The sequence below is a fragment of the Sapajus apella genome, unplaced genomic scaffold (assembly GCF_009761245.1).
Source record: "Sapajus apella isolate SASKATOON/1434 unplaced genomic scaffold, GSC_monkey_1.0 scaffold23, whole genome shotgun sequence".
Classification (NCBI taxonomy): Eukaryota; Metazoa; Chordata; class Mammalia; order Primates; family Cebidae; genus Sapajus; species Sapajus apella.
The window spans coordinates 7008810-7029693 of NW_022436963.1; the positions used below are offsets into that span (position 1 = coordinate 7008810).

At 42.8% G+C, this 20884-nt stretch overlaps 1 protein-coding gene across 23 annotated transcripts in view; it reads right to left on the minus strand.

The window, feature by feature from the left end:
- Positions 1-20884, minus strand: part of ERC2 (ELKS/RAB6-interacting/CAST family member 2) — a 951823-nt gene that overhangs the window by 89108 nt on the left and 841831 nt on the right. For 15 of the 23 annotated variants that reach the window (XM_032289514.1, XM_032289516.1, XM_032289522.1 and 12 more), the window contains one exon: positions 13545-13760. The exons of 4 other annotated variants lie outside the window; for them this stretch is intronic. In XM_032289514.1, the coding sequence (XP_032145405.1) occupies positions 13545-13760 (216 nt within the window). Of the gene's footprint in view, positions 1-13544; positions 13761-20884 lie in introns of those variants that run through there. 4 more of the 23 variants (XR_004272356.1, XM_032289530.1, XM_032289535.1 and 1 more) reach the window with 3 other exon arrangements.

The window sequence follows — 20884 nt, forward strand, 5'->3', positions numbered from 1 at the left end:
ATCTTAAAAAGAAGTCTTTCTAGCCGGGCGCGGTGGCTCAAGCCTGTAATCCCAGCACTTTGGGAGGCCGAGGCGGGTGGATCACGAGGTCAAGAGATCGAGACCATCCTGGTCAACACGGTGAAACCCCGTCTCTACTAAAAATACAAAACATTAGCTGGGCATGGTGGCGCGTGCCTGTAATCCCAGCTACTCAGGAGGCTGAGGCAGGAGAATTGCCTGAACCCGGGAGGCGGAGGTTGCGGTGAGCCGAGATCGCGCCATTGCACTCCAGCCTGGGTAACAAGAGTGAAACTCCGTCTCAAAAAAAAAAGAAAAGAGAAAAAAAGTCTTTCTACTTTGTAGCCTCCTCTTCTCATTCCCCCATGTCTGTGGCCCTCACACCTTCATCTCTCAAGTATGCCTGGACTCTCTGTCTTTCACCATTCCAGTGATACTGTGCCAGGTGCCAGCAGTGACCCTTCAGTGCCAGGAGTTATGGTCCTGCCCAGGCTTCCTCATCCTCACCCTCACTTTCATGCTCAAAGCAGTGACCTTCCTCCTGTGCCTGAAACTGTCTCCCTCATTTACTTCTGTGACAGAACACTCAGATTCTCCCCCACCCTTGCTGTTGGCACTTTTTTCTCCTGTGTTGTCTTCTCTGAGTTCCTTGCTTATACATGCAAATGGCTACAGAAAGAAGAGTTGGTAAATAGACGGCAGATACATGTTCAAGGAAAGACAGAAGAATATCAAAGTGTCCAGTGTCCTAAGCATCTTTAGGAAAGAGATAGATGGCAACAGGATTACATGACTCAGAATAACACTTTTTAACCTTTTAAAAGACAAATCGAGGCCTGAAAACACAATTGCCTGAATGAATTGGGCTTTTGTGGTTTGCTCCCTATAACAGAATTTTGCTAAGAAAGAATCTCCTAGTGGCTGGAAGTACTCGAATAGAAATGGGGGACTGCAGAGCAAGTAGTTTATTATTATTATTATTATTATTATTAGAGATGGAGTCTCGCTCCGTCACCCAGGGTGGAGCTGTAGTAGCATGATCTCAGCTCACTGTAACCTCTGTACCCCGGGTTCAAGTGATTCTCCTGCCTCAGCCTCCTGAGTAGCTGGGACTACAGGCATTGCACCACCACAGATGGCTAATTCTTTGTATTTTTAGTAGAGACAAATTTTTACCATGTTGGTTGAGCTGGTCTCAAACTCCTTACTTCAGGTGATCCACCGACCTCGGCCTCCCAAAGTGCTGGGGTTACAGGCATGAGCCACTGCGCCCAGCCAACCAGGTAGTTATAGATAATTCTGCTTCTTCTCAAGTTATTTAATTACATGATGACCTTTCTCAGTCTTTTTCAAAAACCCAGCTATCACCACCATCAGCAATATCTTCATCACCATCATCACCATCACCATCAACACTCTGACCACTGGCCTCCCCCTGACCATAATCATGCTTATTTTCTCCACCATAATTCTCACCACTACCTTCATCATCACTGTCAAATGTCATTGAATGGTCCCCTACTAACAACCAGGTTCTGTGCTAAGCACTTCACATACATTATCTCACTTCATGTTCATATCAACTCTGAAAAGTCAGTTTATTATTTCAGTTTTACAGATGAGAAATGCACAACTCAGAAAGGTTCATTAATGTGCTCAGAAGGACCCAGCAGTTTAAAATGTGTTCTCTACTAATATACACAAGAGAGTTTATTAATCCAAAATCAAGATCGCTGTTTAAATGTCAACCAAAAGATTGAGGTAAAAAAGACATTGATATGACTTGCTTATCTTTAACAGGAGACACTGAAACTAAATAGTGGTTTAATAGCTTCTCCTCAGCATTCTGTCTCCTAATGGACTTTGCAGGACTATTTTAGGTTGAAATTTTTTCCTGTCCAGTACCAAAGCTCTTCAAAGATTCTATTCCCATCCTTTACCCTTTTGGGAGATAGCAGGGGAGAGAGAGGGAGGTGAAAAAGCCCTCTTGCAAATCCTTTTCCAAAAACCTTTGGCTGAACAAAGACTTTCCCATTTAAGAGCAGGTGACAGAAAGATTTCTCCCATAGGCAGCGCATTAAGGCTCTCTGCAGAAGTAAACAAATCTGTTATGATGAAAGCCGGACATTCCTTAGGGCTAGGATCTAATGAAAATGTCAGCGTTTTATGCAGTTTAAAAACTGACAATTCAACAGTTTTACAGGAGCTATTTAATGTTTATCATCACTTACAAGGGCTCAAATGCAGACAAAGGGAAGGGCAACTAAAGAAACCAAGTGGATCTTTGCTTAGAAGCTGCCATGTTATCTATAACCCATGAGATTTTTGCAGTTTATAAATTACCAGGCAGCCTCAGGCAATAAAGTGTAGGTCTTAGCAAATGAAAGTTGGAAATCCACACTCTAAGATACAATCATCATAGTGACCATGCTTTGCACTTTCATTTATACCTCACCCCATTAAAGGCCCAACCACTGGGGAACATGGATACTAGAGAAAGCCCTTAAACTTACCTAAGGTGAGGCATTTAGAGCTTCTGAGTGCTTGCCAAACTCTGCTTTAGATACTATCTAAACCACTAAGAACAGAGAAATAGAATATGTAACTCCCAACCAGAAGGGGGAAAATAGAAATAAAGAAAGCACAGTTGATTCAACTAGGACATTAAAGGAGAAGGGAGGAAAAAAAGGGAGAAGGAAATAAAAGAACCATAATAAGAGAACATGCAAAATAAGAAGATTTAAGTCCAAATAGATTAGTTACAATAAATACAAATAGCTTAAATTCACCCATTAAAAGACAGAGATGGCTGGGTGTGATTGCTCACATCTATAATCCCAGCACTTTGGACAGCTGAGGCAGGAGGATGACTTCAGCCTAGGAGCTGAAGACCAGCCTGGGCAACATAGTGAGACCACGTCTCTACAGAAAACAAAATTAGCTTGGCATGGTGGCATGTGCCTGTGGTCCCAGCAACTTTGGAGGCTGAGGCTGGAAGATCACTTGGGCCCAGGAGTTCAAGGTTACAGTGAACTGTGATCATGCCATGTACTCCAGCCAGGATTACAGAGCAAGACCCTGTCTCTAAAAATAAAATAAAGTCAGTAAAAAATTAAATCTAGTTTTATGTTGCTTTTAAAATGGAAAATGGACCAGTGACACACAAAGGCTGAAATCAAAGGTTGGAAAAAATATGCACTTGCATATATGAACAGAAATGTAAAGGCAAAAGCATTAATAGAGATGAAGGAGATTATTAATGAAAGATAAGAACAACCTACCAGGAGCTATAACATTAAATGATGACATTTCATATAATTAAAAGTATATCCTAGATATAGAAAACAAAAAATGACCAAATACATAATTATTATGAGGATTTTAATGCTTATCTCTCAGAAACTGAGCAGTTACCAGCTAAAACATTAATAGAGATTTAGAAGATTTGTTATATAATTTATAAGCTTCATCTAAAGAATATACAAAGAACATGCACCCAGAGAGAGAATTCTCTTCAAGTACATGTGAAATATTTACAAAAATTTGAACATGTGCTTGGTCACTTAAAAATCTCAATAAAATCTAGGAGACATTATTATATACTTGATATCTGAACTTCTCTGTTAAAAGAAGAATGATTTTAGAACCTTACGCATCAAGGCCAATCCACCCAGTTTCCACCCAGCCTAGAAAATAGCTCTCATTTTCTAAGGCTTGTCTTGGTGTTATCTCCTCAGAAAAGTCTCTGATCACCTTAAGTCCAGTAGTTCCTCTCATTTCCAGTGACTCCTTAATAATTCTACTGTATTTTCCTTCATACTCTTCATGCAACTTATCAGTTTCTGAAATCATCCTATTTGTTTATTGATTCACTGCCTCCCGTCTCTACCCTTTGAAATATAATGTATTTGCAACATCTAGCTCCTGGAATGGAGCCTGGAACAGATGAGGCATCAGTGAACATGGGCTGATGAAAGCCTGACTTGGCACCCTACAGTGGCCCCAGCCCCTCATAGAGGTATAGACCTTGCTTCTAGAAGAGCTTACATTACACTAGGATTATTTGTGTTACAAATAAGAAATAGTGAGTTTGTCATCATATCCACATACATAATAGATGGCAAATAAATGACTAAACTATGTCCTTGTCATGCACCAAAAGAAGCCTGACACCTTGGGAAGCCATATCACCTGTTCACAGCCACATCTGGCTGATTCCTGACTGAGAGCATTACTCTGCTCCTCCACGTGGCCTCCACGTCGCCTGCCACACATCCTATGATGCATCGAGGCTGCAAGTGAGGACAGAGAAGAAAACTTGCAAATGTGTTTTTCATCAAACTCAGTGATTCTATTACTATTACATAGATACTAGTGTTTGCCAAACTGATTAAAATTGACTCAAATTATCATTTTTTACAATAACTGCATGTCTATACCAGGACTGCATTTTCCAAATAAAGAAACAAAGAAAATAATAGCTCACTGACTCACAATCAGCAGTGTGGCCATATTATCAGCTCAATAGTTAAAGAGGGAGGAATCACTGTGTGACCTTGGACAAGTTGCTTAGTGGCTGAATTCTCAAGTTTCCACATCCATGAAATGCTCAGAACATTAATGCTGACTACGCAGGCTGCTATGAAGACTAATTAGATTACTCCATTAAAGCACTGAACATAGTATATATGTCCCAATGAGCTCGATAAATGTCACTAGCATTTCAGACCCTTGCATAGTCAACTTGATTCCTTTGCACTGGTTTGCAAGCTCTGCTCAAGAAACAGGTTTTTGATCATCTGCCTTCCAGAGCCCTTCTGGAGATGCACCACTGTTAGGGAATGAGCCTTAATGTTCTTTTGAATCTGATTAAATCCATTCCTCGCTGTTAAACAGTGGAGCTAGAAACATCCTGGCCAATGCCAGATGTATTTGTTGAATGGCCTTTTTGCTGAAAATTTCAGGAAGATGGGGCTGCTACAGGGGCAGCCAAGATCGCAGTGTTGATTAACAAAGGGGCAGATTGTCTGGGGAACATTCTTCTTTGACCTAACCCTTCTTCCTCAGAAGGAGTTATTCTAGAATAGAAAGTTTATACCACAGACACCGGCTTGCCAGATCTGTCCCAACACTGTAGCCACTGGTGAGAGTCATCAGGCAGTACAGATTTTCCCTTGAATTCGTAGTTACTTGAAGAAGGACACAAGCAGGCTTTAAATTTATCAGGGAAGACAAGTAGTACAATTTTGACAAGGACTCCCTTTAAATATTGAAATTTCTGCAGATTCCTCCACCTAAGCATAATTTTATTTCTCTTCAAATAAATGTCTGTTTAATAAATGACTAATAATTATAACCTCCCCTGTGCTCCAGAAGAAGCCTGACACCTTGAGAAGCCACGTCGCCTGCTTACAGCCACATCTTGCTAAGGACAGAGCCTGATTCCCAACTGTAAGCATTATTCTGCTTCTCCATGTGGCCTCCACGTTCCCTACAGCACATCCTATGATGCATGGAGACTGCAGATGAAGACAGAGAAGGCAACTTGATACCTGATAATCAAAAGCTACTAGGAATTCAGTAATGTTCTGAAATGCTAACAAATTTAAATTCAGTAATGTTTTTTAAATTTTAGAATTCACAATAGTGTCTATGCACACATCAGAGAAATTATCACACATATTTACAAGACATTCTATTCTGGATCATGATTCATTATGTGTGTGTGTGTTTTTGCAGATTTGAGGCCTCCCAAGGGTCTCTTTAGTCCACAGATAAGGACCTAAGTCATGTAAAATGTAGAGTTTGTTCCCTTTAGAGTTGTTTAAACATCAGCACTATATCAATAGTGCTATGCTGTAGAAAAAGGAGAGTAACTATAGTCACTCTATTGTAAGAAATTCTTCGTTGAAATATTCACACTCAATAGGTATGAGATTTTGATGAGGTTGAAGATAACAATTTTTGTCTATCAAATTATTTATTTTGCACCTCAAGGTTGATCTTTAAAATTGAGTCTTGTGGATGAATAGGGCCTTGGCCTTGGTAGAAGATCCAAGTTCTATTTTCGTTTTCACCAGGAACTAACAACACAACTTTTGACAAATTATATTGCTCTCTGGGCCTCAGTTTCCCTATCAGCGAAAAAGCTCATTAGAGGCACTGAGGCAGAAGACTATAGACAGGACAGAAAATGTAAGGGAATTTCTACCATCAGCCACCCAGTAAAAATGCAGTAATTGAATCAAAGCCAGCATTAGAAGTAGCAAGGAGCTGAATCGCTGCTCTAGAGAATATCATCGGCAAAATAGGCTGCAATCTTGTGAGGTTATCCCAGAATACAGAGCTGTGACCTGTAAGGGACAAGATGATAGATATGATAATTACATAATGAGAACCAGAGGATAACAGATACTCTTGAAAAAAGAAAGACCAAAAACTAAGAAAGGGAGCAATACATTTATGCAATGAAACACACACAGGCAGGTTAAAAGGGCTTAATGAATACCAGAAAAAATGTAAAAGAGGTAAGCAGCAAAAATAATCTGGCACAATTATTGATGTGCTGATGTAAAAAAACGAACCACCTGCATCTAGATAGAAAATAACAGGGCGCCTTTAAGAGCACACATCAAGGTGGGCCTCAAGAACCTGTCCCCATTGAAGTACCTCTCTGCCATCATGCAGAAGACGGGGGAAACATTTGTGTCTGGCATCTTCTCCCCACCACCCATGTCCAACTTTTTGTTGATTTATTTGGATTTTCAGATGAAGACAGTATTTCTGGTTTTTGCATTATACCTTTTTCTTTTAAGAGCTTCTTATGACACGCATGCTCTTCTCTGATTCCAGCATATGACAGTGACTTGTGATGCCCAAAACCAATTCAGGAAGAGGAACAGAAGCCTCGAAGAGTGCTGATGGGAGCAGAACACTTGTCCCAGAGAGCAGGGAGTTCTGCACAAGCCTCTGTGCAGGCCTTTAGAAGCTGTCTGTGTGGACATGGCCTCTGCACCTCACCCAGAGCCATTAAGTCAGAATCCCTAAGGCAGTGCCTGACCAGGTGTCCATGTGGTTCTTATTGGCAGCCTGGGTGATGAGCCGCTGATGTCGCTCCTACTGGCCCTGACTTGTGGCATCTGGACAAGGAACTGGTTAGGTAAATCTGGGCATCATTAATGCCTGCTGCTGGCCACAGCAAGCTTGCCACAGGCTCTCTTCTGCAGGGCCAAAGCAGGGTCACACACCATGTGGACGGGGACTGGGGAAACATGAAGGAAGGAAGTGAGGCAGGTGTGAGGAAGGCCACATTGGTGACCAATAGACTAGAGAGGGCCAGCTGGACAAAGGATCCAGGTGAATCTCATGGAAACATAGCTTGCTATATCAAGAGCAAGAGCATCTGTTTTTTTGTTTTTTTTTTTCCAAAAATCTAGAGAACCAGAATAGTGTATTATATTTTCAGGTTTTTAGAACACTCTGAGCCAAACAAAATGCCATCTGGGTGGAATTGGCTTCTAAGCTTCATATGGGACTCCAGGCTCAAATTCTTCATGTCCGCAAGAATTGCCCTTTTATTTTAATCAAGAAAGTCCTCATCAGAAACAGGCCAGGCCTTTTTCAGCAAGTAGAAATGTAGGTGCTCCAAATGACTATCATCATTCATTCGTTCATGGTTTAAAAAGCTACTCAGACCCCGCTGAAGTTCGGCTGCTCCCTGCCATTTCATATTCACGTTGGCTGTGTGCAAAGAACCAGAGAGCTGTCCTTCGGCACTCCAAAATGTCAGAGCTCAAGCCACGAGTCCAGGAAATGAGTGCTTCCCGCCTATGGGGGAGCTCTGCCCCACTGGAAGCCAGCACATTCAGAGCGGGTAGCTTGAACAATCACTCCTAAATAAGAGAAGGATAAAGAGCCAGGGAGCCAGGTGCAGTGGCTCATCCCTGTAATCCCAGCACTTTGGGAGGCTGAGGCAGGAGAATCTGTTGAACGCAGGAGGTTGAGACTGCAGTGAGCCATGTTCATACCAATGCGCTTTAGACTGGGCTACAGAGTGAGTGAGATCCTATCTCAAAGAAACACGCAAACAAAAAATATTAGGGCTTCTGGAAAAGTCCATGTGACAGGAACGCAAAGGGACCCAGATGCCAAAGTAAGTGTTCCACTTCCTCTTTAATAACCAGCATCCACTGGGAACTTCCCACGAGCCAGCCTTTGTGTTTTAGCTGTACACTGAAACAGTAAGTCCTCAATAACTATTTCTGAATGGGTGGATGAATAAATGAATGAATCAGGCATCTCTTTTATTTCACATTCCTGAAATTGAGCCTTAGCATTGTGAGGGCACTTAGATTTACATAATCCCTTCCTTCCTTTTTCAACCATTTTTCAGGGCCAGATCTGTGGGAAGTCAGTGTGTGAGGGACCGAGGAAACAAGAGAACCTGCCCTCAAATGTGTTCTAGACAGAAGAACAGGTCAGTGGGAGAAGGCAGTGCTCTGAGAAGATTCTCTGAAGATGCTCACAACCCTTCCCTAAAAGCCATACAAACCTCCTAACAGGAATAGTGAATGTTCACTGCAGGCAGCTTTGCTCTCAAGGAGACCAGCAGAGGCTGCCCTAAAAAGGAGGTATCTCAGACAGAGGCACCATGAGAGTTGGAAGAACGAGGGAAAGAACCAGAAACAGGTGCCATGGTGCTGATGTCATGCTAGGACAATGTCCATGTTAGTGGGCACTTGGAAACCTCAGTCTCTGCAGGAGAAGCGCTCTGCTGCTGGGGTTCACTCTGTGGTGGTGTTGATCAGAAGGTTCTCCACTGTGTAGCCTCTGTGGGCAGAATCCTAGCTATTGTGGGACATGATACCAGCTCCCTGGGGACACTTTCCCTTACCCCTCTTCCCATGCCACCAACCTAACCTAACACAACCTAACACCTAAGCCATCAGATGCTCATTCACACCCAGTGAACACCTGGTAATCTTTCATTTCATGGTCTCAACCTCATGTCTCTGCTTGCCATCTCCAGAAGGTACTGGTTGGTCCCTCCCTCCCTCCCTCCTTCCCTCCTTCCCCCTCCTCCCTTCCTCTCTTCCTCCCTTTCTCCTTTCATTCTTTCCTTCCTTCTTATCCTGTGTTAGTTTTCCTTCCTTCCTTCCGTCCTGTCCTGTGTTAGTTTTGGCTTTCTTTCTTTTTTTTTTTTTTTTTTTGAGACGGAGTCTTGCTCTGTCGCCAAGCTGGAGCACAGTGGCGCAGTCTCGGCTCACTGCAACCTCCACCTCCTGGGTTCAAGCGATTATTCTGCCTCAGCCTCCCGAGTAGCTGGGACTACAGGCACGTGCCAAACACCCGGCTAATTTTTGTATTTTTAGTAGAGACGGGGTTTCACCATGTTGGCCAGGATGGTCTCGATCTCTTGACCTCGTGAGCCACCGGCCTTGGCATCCCAAAGTGCTGGGATTACAGGCATGAGCCACCGGGCCTGGCCTGGCGTTATTTCTATCATCATTTCTTTCTTTTTACTTTTTTTTTTTTTTGAGACAGAGTCTTGCTCTGTTGCCCAGGCTAGAGTGCAGTAGTGCAATCTCAGTTCACTGCAACGTCTGCCTCCTAGGTTCAAGCAATTCTCTGCCTCAGCCTCCCGAGCAGCTGAGATTACAGGTGGCTGCCACCACGCCCAGCTAATTTTTGTATTTCTAGTAGAAATGGAGTTTCGTCATCTTGGCCAGGCTGGTCTTGAACTCCTGACCTTGTGATCCACTGCTTTATCCTCTCAAAGTGCTGTGATTACAGCGTGAGCCACTGCACCCAGCCTTGTTTCCCTTTTCTATGCTGTGCTAGGTTTCTGTACTCATCCTTCAGAGTATGTCTCAAAGTGTGAAAATGTAGTTATTTGCTAAGTCCTGCCCAGCCTCTGGCTGTGGGTTCCCAGAGGGTGGGACAGGGTACACCTGCCTTGTCCCTACTCACTAGGGCAGACTAGCATCTCCTTAACAACAAGAAGGCCTCCCTCATATATCCACAGAGGCTAAGGTAGTAAGGATATTCTTACTCCGCATCCTGGGAGATCTTTACAAGGTAAGTACTTAGAAGCTGAGAGAGACCTTAAGAAGCATTTCCCCCTTCCCTATCTCCATGACTTCTCTTTTCTACGGATCTCAAATGAGAGGCTTCCTAATGAGCAAATAATCTAAAACCAGATATACTAGATTTATAAAATCTAGTCTGTTATTGTGAAAATTAGAGCTAGAGATAGTCAGAACAAAAATAAGACAAAAAAATCCAAAAACCATAGCCCTTGTTCTCAGACTCAGAAGTCCTAAATCTTTAAGAAGCCCTTTGCCTCAAATCCAATGCATTTTTAAAAACAAATCATATTTGAAATATGTGTCTCACTTTCTCGTTATGAAGAAAATCCTGAGCTACAATATTTTCACGTTCCATAAAAATCTAAACAGCCGCTTTATTCACAAATCACATGGTATATATAACATCCCAAAGATCAAAATTGGCATTCACAGATAATCTTCTAAAAAGACAAAATCCAATGAATACAGTCACCATTCTTTCTAAAACTTCAATAAAGAACAGTAAAAAACCATTCACTGGCTCCATCAATATTCTGGTGCAACACAGATGAATTCACCCTCTACCTCTGGTCTTTTCGGCCACGTTTATTCGGTTCCCACTGTGCCTGCCAGGCTGGCACTCAGAGAGAGAAAGCAATGAAAATACATTACACTAGATGAAACTAAACTACTTTAACATTTCCTTAATGATGCGGCAAATCCTTTCAGACTTTGCTAGCACTGTGAGGGCATTTGGATTTGCAGAATCTCTTCTTTGATTTGTCAACAATTTTTGAGGGCCAGTGCTGTGTGAAGTCAGTGTCTAAGGGACCAAGAAAACAACAGAGAACCTGCCCTCAAGCTGTGTCCTGGATAGAAGGACTCGTCAGACCTGTGAAAGACTTAAAGGTGAGGCCGCTAATATGGATTATGCTATTAATATATTACACATCAATATATAAAAATATTGATAATATTAACCAGTGGAGACAGTAGCTAAGAAATATTTTATCATATGAAAAAATACTTCAGTGTCCAAGACTCTTATTTAACTTTTACAATTCTCTCTACTCTACTTCCCTTTTCTCTATGTTCCTGCTGACACTATACTCAGCAGGCATGTCTGAGGATGAAAAAGAGGGCCAGCACAGAACAGCAGGGCATCGGGGGAGGGAGGGAACAGCATCAGATGAGGCTGGGAAGGGAGTCAGGGGATGGAGCATGCCAGGCCTTGTAGGCCTGAGCTAAGCATTTACATTTATTACAAGTACAAAGGGGGCTGCCTGGAGGGGTTTAGGAAGTGAGTGTATGATGTAATCTACATTTTGTAAAGATCACTCTGCTAACCTGCCTGATGAATTTATGCCTTATGCCCTTGATCAGATCACAAGCAGCTGGATGGCAGGGGCCATATGTAGTTACTGTCCCTTTAACACCGCCACATTATGGACTGGCAGAATGTTAAACCAGTGGCTCTTAAACTTTCCTGTGCATCAGGATCATCAGAGGCCCATTTAAACACATCTTGTTGGACTACACCTACAGAGATTTTGATTCAGTGGGTCAGGGCAAAGCCTGAGAATTTACATTACCAAGAAGTCCCCACATGATGCTAGGATGCCAGTTGCTCTTCCAGGCACTGCACTTAGGGTACCTTTTAAATCTATTTGCAGAATAAATCAGTCAGTGAAGAAATGTGCAAGTTTTTTTTTTTTTTTTTTGGTTGGGTGGTTGATTTTGAGACAGGATCTCGCTCTGTCACCCATTCTGGGCTACAGTGGCATGATCATGGCTCAATGCAGCCTTGAACTTCTGGGCTCAAGCAATCCTATAGACTCAGCCTCCTAAGCAGCTAGATCTACAGGCACGCACCACTATGCCTGGCCAATTATTTTATTCTTTTGTTGCCCACGTTGGTCTCTAACTCCTGGCCTCAAGTGATCCTCCCACCTTAGCCTCCCCAGTCACTGGGATTACAGCCATGAACCACGATGGCTGGCGAAAATATTTTTAAAACAAACAACAGAAATAATCAGTGGTTTGAATTTGATGTAAAATGCAATCATTTATTCTTTTTCTTTTTAAAAATTATTCTCTTCACCCTATAATGGAATGATAACAAAAGGACTAATCATTGTATATAGCAGCACTATGAAAGGAATTAGATCATTGTGATTAGGCAAGATGAGATACTTCAGAAGCTGCACTGCCAAGTTTAATTATAAAATTCAGTGTCGTTGAAATAATTTTTTATTGCAAAAGTATTTGACTTACTTCCGTAGTCAGTTATTACAATACTGCCTCAGTCCAGAAGGAATATGAGATAGTGAGGCATCTCTTGGTTCAATTCCAAAACTGAAAATTAAACTACAATTTCCTTACAACTCAGGAATAAAACTCACCATGGCTCATTCTGTTTGGTTCAAAGTGCACAATGTTGATGAATACATCTACTACAAAAGCAAGTAGATTCAAACTCTCTTCCTAGAAGGAACCCCCAAAGATTCCAACTTAGGTGCTTATTATGCCAAAGCAAAAGTGAAACTCAAGAGTGCAAAGTAAAGAATACAAGTCAGACCTAGGAGCATACAAGAAGCATTCTGCAGCCTATAATCCTACATCCAACCAGAGCACCCAGCTTTGGAGTCTGCAGCCCTGATTACAGGAGGAACTCGTGCTCCTTCAATGCCCACAATCCAGTTGCATTTTGACCTCTGCCAGTGGGATCTCAGGAAAGAAGGAAAGAAGCACAAGAAGCATAATGCCAATGCCCTGTGGTTTCTGTGGGTTTATTTTCTTCAGACACAGGTGAGGCTTTGGTTTCCATGTACCAATGTCCATTCACTCAGAAATTATTATCACAGGCCAATCAACAACAGATAGTTCAACTCAGTGATGGCTTGGGGTTTAGGGGTTCAGTAGGAAGCCCTCTGGCCTGAAACTTGAAAAGTCATAGGTTCATATCTGCTTAGGGAAGAAGCTGGTTAGGTATACCCAAAATCATATAGGGCTGGTGAGATCTCATCCATTCATTCTGTAGTTACAGGATCTCATGGTCTAAGGAGTCAACTGGGCTGGGCTGGGGCGTAGAGGAAGATTCAAAACATCAAAAGCCACAAAATTAAAACAAGAAAACCTGTTGAAAATCACAGGCCTTGAAAAGCAAGTAGTAAATATAATAGTCATTAAATAGCAACCAATGACCAACCTCCCTCTCTGTCCATGTAGCAAGATCCAAATAACACTGTGTGTGGCCACCATGAGGCTGACACAACAATTTACATCATGTGGATGATGGACCTAGATTCTTGTCCTACACTAGTGGGAACCATGGAACAGTCAGGCTGTGAATTAAATACAAAAACAGTAACCCCTACACGCTAGCAAAATATAAAGTACATGTGAGCCCCCAAATCCAAGCTCATTATTCAGAGTCTCTCTGAAACCCAGCACCCCATGGCATTTGCTGTTACCCACCTCCAAAAGGTTAAAAGTAAACATTGGACCTGCTCTGGTGTTAAACTGCCACCGGATCCTCCCCGCTGTCTCCCTCCTCCTCTTCTTCTTTACAGACAGGTAATGTTGGATCTTGAAGGGACTGGGGGCTCCCACTCTGGGCAAAGGTTGGACAGGTGACCAATGTACAGCATGAGATCTGGCTGTGCCTACGTGCCTCCGACAGAGCTGGATCATCTGGGACAATGAAAATTATAAGCAACAAGAAAGGAGTATTAACAGCAAGGGCAGGGAAACCAGGGCAGCACACACCACAGTTCCTAGGACACCCAACAACCATTCCTTTCCTCATTCAGTCATTCTACACACATTCACTAAGCACGGTGCCAGGCTCTGGAGGTATCGTAGTGACAAATAGGAACACAGACCCTGCCCCCGTGGAGCTTATGGGCTTTGTGGGAGAAAGACAAGACAAGCAGTTACAGGACAGCAGGTAAGGAAAGCTTAGATGGTGTCATGGAGCACCAAGCAAAGGCAGCCAGCCCAAGCTGGGGGTGAGTGGTCAGGGAAGGCTTCCCGGGAAGAAGTGACATGTAACACTGAGCCTGGAGAACCCATGGAGGGAGCCAGCCAGGATTGGGGTGGGTCAGCACGTCCAAGATTCCTGAGAGAGCAGGGCTGTCTGAAGGGCTGAAAGTCCTTTGCTCTCAGCCATTCTGCAACCTGTAATCCTACATCCTGCACCCAGTTTTGGAGTCTGCATTCCTAATTACAGGAGGAGCAGGTGCTCCTCCAATGCCCACAATCCAGTTGCATTTTAACCTCTGCCAATGGGATCTCAAGAAGGGAAAGAACTTAGAAAATAGCTTTTTTATTTTTATTTTTTTTCCTGTAAGAAGAGAGAGAGAAAAACAATAATGCAGAGTTTAGCTGCTACAGAATAGACCCAGTTGCAACAATCTTTTCTGCATACCAGCATCAGGGGTAAGGGAGATGCCACCCTCATGGAGGTTGTTGAAACAGACAAGAAGGTGGATCACAGTTTGTATCACAATATGGGAGCCCACTGTGCCCCTTCCTTTCCTCCAAGTCCCTGAGAAATTGCAGAGGGAGCACTTTGTTCCTCTTACCCTTGGTGTTGATGTCTAAAAGGCTATCACAGACATGATGCCTCCCACTTGCCTTATGTAACTAAGGGAAACCAGATAGCTTATGCAGCCAATCTTGTCAGGGGCCTCTGTGTGGGGGGAAAACAAAAACAAAAACAAAACAAAAACCCTCAAAGCTGGGAATGTCCCAGCAGCTTGAATATTGTCCAGGATTCTAGCTACCTTTGCATTATGAAAGAGACCACTGGGTAGTAAGCTTGTGGTCATTTGACCAAAGACACACAGTCCAAAGTAGCTTTCTGTTTTAATATTATCATATGATCCAAGTCCTACAAACAACATCCCTGATTGAAATGGAAAAGAAACGAAACCCTCGCTTCTAAGAAGCAGAGCAAGCAGCTTTTTTAGAGACAAAGAAAGGATGTCTTCTTAACCTATGACAACACAAATTTGTGTAGGTTTTCCCTCCACCACGTAAGTAAGCAATTAGGTTTTTTACAATAAAAATATCCCTGTGCATGTGCAAACACCAGAGGCAATCATATAATTATCCTGCCCAATCAGATTCAATTGCTGACAGTTGAGTTCCCACTGCTCATTAGCTTCAGATCACAAAGAGGTCTTTACGGAAGCCCTTTGCTTCTCTTTACAAAGGTTCCTATGATGCTCCGATTAGCACCCCCACTACCTCACGCAGGATAATCATCCCCAAATCACCAGGGCCAAGGCCAGCCTCCTCTGGCTTCCTTCTGAAAAAATAAAAAGAGAAATTCGAAGACACGCTGGCTTAAACACCCTTGCTTCATTTGGGGATCTCACTTCTAAATATAATAGTAACCTTTCACCCCCACACTTTAAGTGCCGTAATTACGTAATTAAAACCAATTATGTCATTTAACAGAGACTTTTTCAAGATACGGCAAGCCAATTACCTCAATCATTGACCTCAGAAGATTTCCCACACTGACCTGCAACCATAAGAAATAGGATAAATTTAGACACTGGCTTCCGAAGGCTGGCATGGACTAGCGGGGTGGGTCGTAGCTGGTCTAGATTCTTCGAGACTCTAGAAGCTAAATTGAATTCATTCCCATCTAACACCATCACTACTTCTTTGCACAGTCCTTCCCGTATCCCAAGATAATTACTTGACTTTTCATAATCACTCTGAAAGAATGATTATTTCCATGTTGCAGACAAAAAGGAGGCAGAGAGAGTCATAAAGTTATCTCAAGTCAAGCAGCTAGTTAACAGCAACGCTAAGGCAAGACCTAAATCTTCCACCACAGAATTCAAAGCCTTCATGTAGCCAGTAGCGTGTGGATGACTCTCTTACCCCAATTTCCCTTTGAGACAACACATTTGCCCCCACTTTAATTTACCTGCACCGCACAGGGTTCCACTGCAGCTCAGGGGGTGTGCCCTAAGCTGCCACAGCCAATCAGCTTCTAGCATTCTTCCCCCAGCCACAGCATTGGTTCAGAATGAGCACATGATCTCATCAAAGCCAATGAGAGACACCGACACTTTTTGCTGGGGTTGTGGGACCTCTAACTGTGCTTGGAGTAAGAGGAGGTAAGAGTGGAAACTGAGCAGGCATCATGCTCCACTGAGGAAGTGAGGGTGAATGCAGCCAAGAGATGTGGAGGGAAAAACTGGTTCCAGGAAAACACCCTCTATTCCCCATCCCTTCATGCTTCCAGTAGGAGCATGGAAAACACGGGTTATTCAACAGCACACCGGAGAAAGCAGGAAGAGCGCCACCTACAGCTTGGGTAGGCTCCATTTCCAGGATGGAATCAATCCACTGTGGCTCCGAGGCCTGCTTCTTGCTTGCAACACAGTTAAATGCCTCCAGTTTTTGAGTTATTTAAAGAACATACCGTTTTATGGGCAGGAGGAAGCACTTTAATCTGCAAAATGATTTTTATCACAAACTAAACATCCTTGTAACTTTTTGGTCCTCTGCTTCGGTCGAAGTTGTCTCCTTGGAGCTCAGACAGCTGTTGGAGCTAAGAAGATCTGCCTGTGCCCTGCACTTTGCCCTGCTCGTTGGTACCCTGGTGCTCTGCAATTTCTGGATCCATGTGGGATATAAGAACTCAGGATCAGGAAACCTACACTCATCAAAATGGGGCATTTTCTTTTCTTTATCCCAGGACTTGAGGGAAAGCAAAAAAAAAAAAGCAAGAATTCCTCTAATTCAAGGTTTTTTCAGCCTTGACACTTGAAGTTTTGGAGCCAGATAATTATTTGTCATCAGGACCGCTTTGTGAATGTAGGATATTTCTGACCTCTACCCCCTAGATGACCCATTAGCACCCCTCTCCTCAATTTGGGACAACCAAAAATGTCCGTGGACATTGAAAAATGTTCAGGGATAGGGGCCAAGATCCCCCCTCACTCCCCAGCTCCCCATTTCCTGGTTAAAAACCACTGCTGACAGCACCTTTAAAAACATAATTCCTTGTAGTATTATGTTGTGAGAGTGAGGGAACCATCCTTCAAATTTTACAAGAGCCATATAAAATATCCCCTGAAGAGAACTGACTTAAAGAAATTCCAGGATACCAGCCTGGGCAACACAGTGAAATCCCATCTCTATAAAAAATAAAAAAGTAGCCAGCCATGGTGGCATGAGCCTGTAGTCCCAGCTATCCAGGAGGCTGAGGTGGGAGGATTTCTTGAGCCTGGGAGGTCGAGGCTGCAGTGAGCCCTGATGGTGCCACTGCACTCCAGCCTGGCCTACAGAATGAGCAATACTACAAAATAACAATACTACTGTCTGTCAGGGCTATAAAGCTGCATAAGACTTGACCCATGAAGGACAAGAGTGAAGAAAAAAGTATCAAATAGAAATAATTTTACCTCAACACTGGCAAGAGAAAAAAGACATGGAGGAGAAACTTAGAAGTGAAAAGCAGGGAGGCATCTATATGGTGAGTTCCAATGTGGGTACTCAGCTTCTCACTTTCACAGGTAAGAAAATGGAATCTTAAGATTATTGCTGGGTTTCCTGGATTCAAAACCCAAAGCCAAAAATGTGGAAGAGGTTGGTATCAACAGAAATAATAATTCCAGCAAACGCCTAAAACTTACTCACTCTGCAGAAAAAAAAGCCAAAAATGGTGAAGCTTCACTTATTTGGACAGATGTGGGAGAAGTAATTGAAAATAAGAAAAATTGATGAATTTATAGAATATTTTTCAAGGGAAGGCATTTACTTGCTTTCAAATGCCAGCAGTAATTAAGAGTGAGCTAGCAGAGGTCCTGGCTTCGGGATTGGTTTGAATGGGAAGATAAGATAGAATTTCTTGAATTAACATAAACATTGTTAGGCCGGGAAGAAGGGCTTTGAGTTAGTTTGTCCTCTCCACAAGCTCATTAGTTATACCTTCATACGGGCAGCTGGCTGAGACAAGCCCAGGAATTCCAGAATATTAGGGTTCCAATGAGGCTTTGCTTCCAGGCACAGACATCTGTGCACCTCAAGGAGCTGATCAAGTCAGGAGAACCAGGCTGGCATGTGTGTGAAGGCTGGGCTTTTTAGGGGTCCTCGTTGTGTGAAAAGATTTGGATTCTAGCAGTTTCTTTCTCTAGAAGTTTTAATGCCTGGCGAGATGGAGAGGTCTATTAGGGGTGTTCAGATGCCTGGAGCTGGGACACTGCTTCCTCAGGTCCCAGGCAGCCTCCCCTCCATCAGCATGTCTCAGCTGTCCCATGCTGTCCCCTCCATCTCCAACTGCCCTCCCTTCTCCCAGCCGACAGAGAAATATGACTGCCTAGGGAGCAACCATGTCTTGAAAGGAGAAAGGGCAAGAATAAAGGCATCTCTGAGGGGTCTTGGCTCTCCTCCCCTAGTTCTTTTAGGCATTTAGTTTTGTTTTGTTTGGATAAAGAGCTAACATTTAGAACAGTAATAGAAAAATAGAAGTACTTGTCTGGAGGGTCTAGCAGAGGTCTGCAGTGACTCATGAGCCGTATAAAAGGACTATCCCTTCTGGAGTCTAGTAATTAAATTAAATCTGGAGGAGTAGTCCTCAAACCTTGTTAGAGAATGAAGTTCTCAGGGTGTACTTTTCCTGTGGCTAAGCGACCCCACCCCAGCCCCTCTCTACTGAAATCATTCATCCTGATCACGTCTTTCTCAGAATACCCAGGTGTATCAACAGAGATAGAAGAGAAAGCACTAAAACCAGAGAATGAGTTGTGTGTGTTTTGGTGGAGGCGCCTCCTGACTGAGTCTACACACTGGCTTGTGAACATGTTGTCTGTACTAAAGAAGTTATCCCAAAAAGGAGGCTCTACTTATAAACAAGTACTGTCCTCCCCAAGTCCTTTCAGCATGAACTGACAGAGGGGCAGTCTCAAGGTGGCAGGTGTCACAAGAGGTCACCCTCATAGTCAACAACCGAAGAAGACTTCCAAAAACAGCAACTCCTTGCTTTTGCCCAGATAAGCCTTATTCCCAACATCAAGAAAAGGATTTTAATGGTGTTTGGAATCTTGATTCAGGTAGAAGTTGGTATCCAGAGATATCATTCCTTATTTATCAAGTACTTATTCAGCAGGTCCAGAAATGTCATGCACAATTTGGTGTGCATGCTTATACATTTTATTCTGAGGAGCAGAATTATGGTTGTGATATTCTTTTTTTTTTTTTTTTTTTTTGAGATGGAGTTTTGCTCTTGTTTCTTAGGCTGGAGTGTAATGGTACAATTTCAGCTCACCACAACCTCCGCCTCCTGAGTTCAAGTGATTCTCCTGCTTCAGCCTCCTGAGTAGCTGAGATTACAGGTATGCACCACCATGCCTGGCTATTTTTTTGTATTTTTAGTAGAGACAGGGTAGACATAGTAGAGACCATGTTGGTCAGGCTGGTCTCGGATTCCGGACCTCAGGTGATCCGCTCACCTCGGCCTCCCAAAGTGCTGGGATTACAGACATGAGCCACTGTGCCTGGGATGGTTGTCATATTCTTAAAGTAGCTTGAAGCTCAGAATGAAAAATTAAGCAACAGTTCGCATAAAACTATCCCTTCATTTTTTTTTTACCAGTTTTTTTGAGGTAAAATTTACATACCATCAAGGTCATCTGTGTTAAGTTCAGCAATTTTGAATAAACTTACAGAATTGTGGGATCATTACCACAAACCAGTTTTAGAATGTTTCTGCTATCTCCAAAAGATGCTGTGACTGTTAAACTTCCCTAAATTTTTGCAGCAAATGTTCTAGAGTTGAAATGAAAGCTCTTTATACATCTACAAGACTGATTCATTTTTCTCCCTTCTAAAAACTCTACTAAAAAATTGTTGTTTATCTGAAATTCAAATATAACTGGATGTCCCATATTTGTGAAATCTGGCAACCCTAATCCAGGACCAAAGCAGAATTAACCAAATAAATGAATGTGCATATCTAGAAATAAATGTACTTTTCTGGAGCGTTGTAAGTAAACATGTATTATTTTCTTAATTTTGAACCATTTGGGTTCTAAAATGGTCAGAATCTAGTTCCAGTAAGAATACCAGTTGAGAACTAAGCTACAGAGACAGACTGAATAATTCACAACCCAATTGCTGTTTTACAAGCAAGCCGGGGACCTCAGACACTCATAGGACTATATGCTACATTTCCCTTGAAAAGTTGAAGTGGATGTAATTGTTAAGCTTGCAACTCACAATCAGAACTGGAAATGTGACTTTTAGGGGCACAAATTATAGGGAAAAATCATTCTTAACCTTTTTGGGGGGCAGTGTCACAAACTCCTTTGGGAGAATCTGATAAAAGCTATGGATCTTCACCACAGGAAAATGCATGTATATACATTCACAACATTTTGCAGATAATTTTCTTTGAAGTGGGAGAGGTTTCATAGATTCCATGACATTGTTCATGGAACATTCAAGGGTGCAAGAGCCTGGGCAAGTTGATTAAAACTATCCTGGATTCTCATGCCTTGCTTTTCCTCCTGTTTGTGTGGGAAGTGAAGAAGTTGGGATAATGGCAAGGGAATTAACTCAAGAAGACATGGCTGTGGCCAGGCGCGGTGGCTCACAGCCGTAATCCCAGCATTTTGGGAGGCTGAGGTGGGTGGACCATCTGAGGGTCAGGAGTTCAAGACCAGCCTGGCCAACATAGTGAGACCCCATCTCTACTAAAAAATACAAAAAATTAGCCAGGCATGGTGGTAGGCACCTGTAATCCCAGCTACTTGGGAGCCTGAGGCAAGGAGAATTGCTTAAATTCAGGA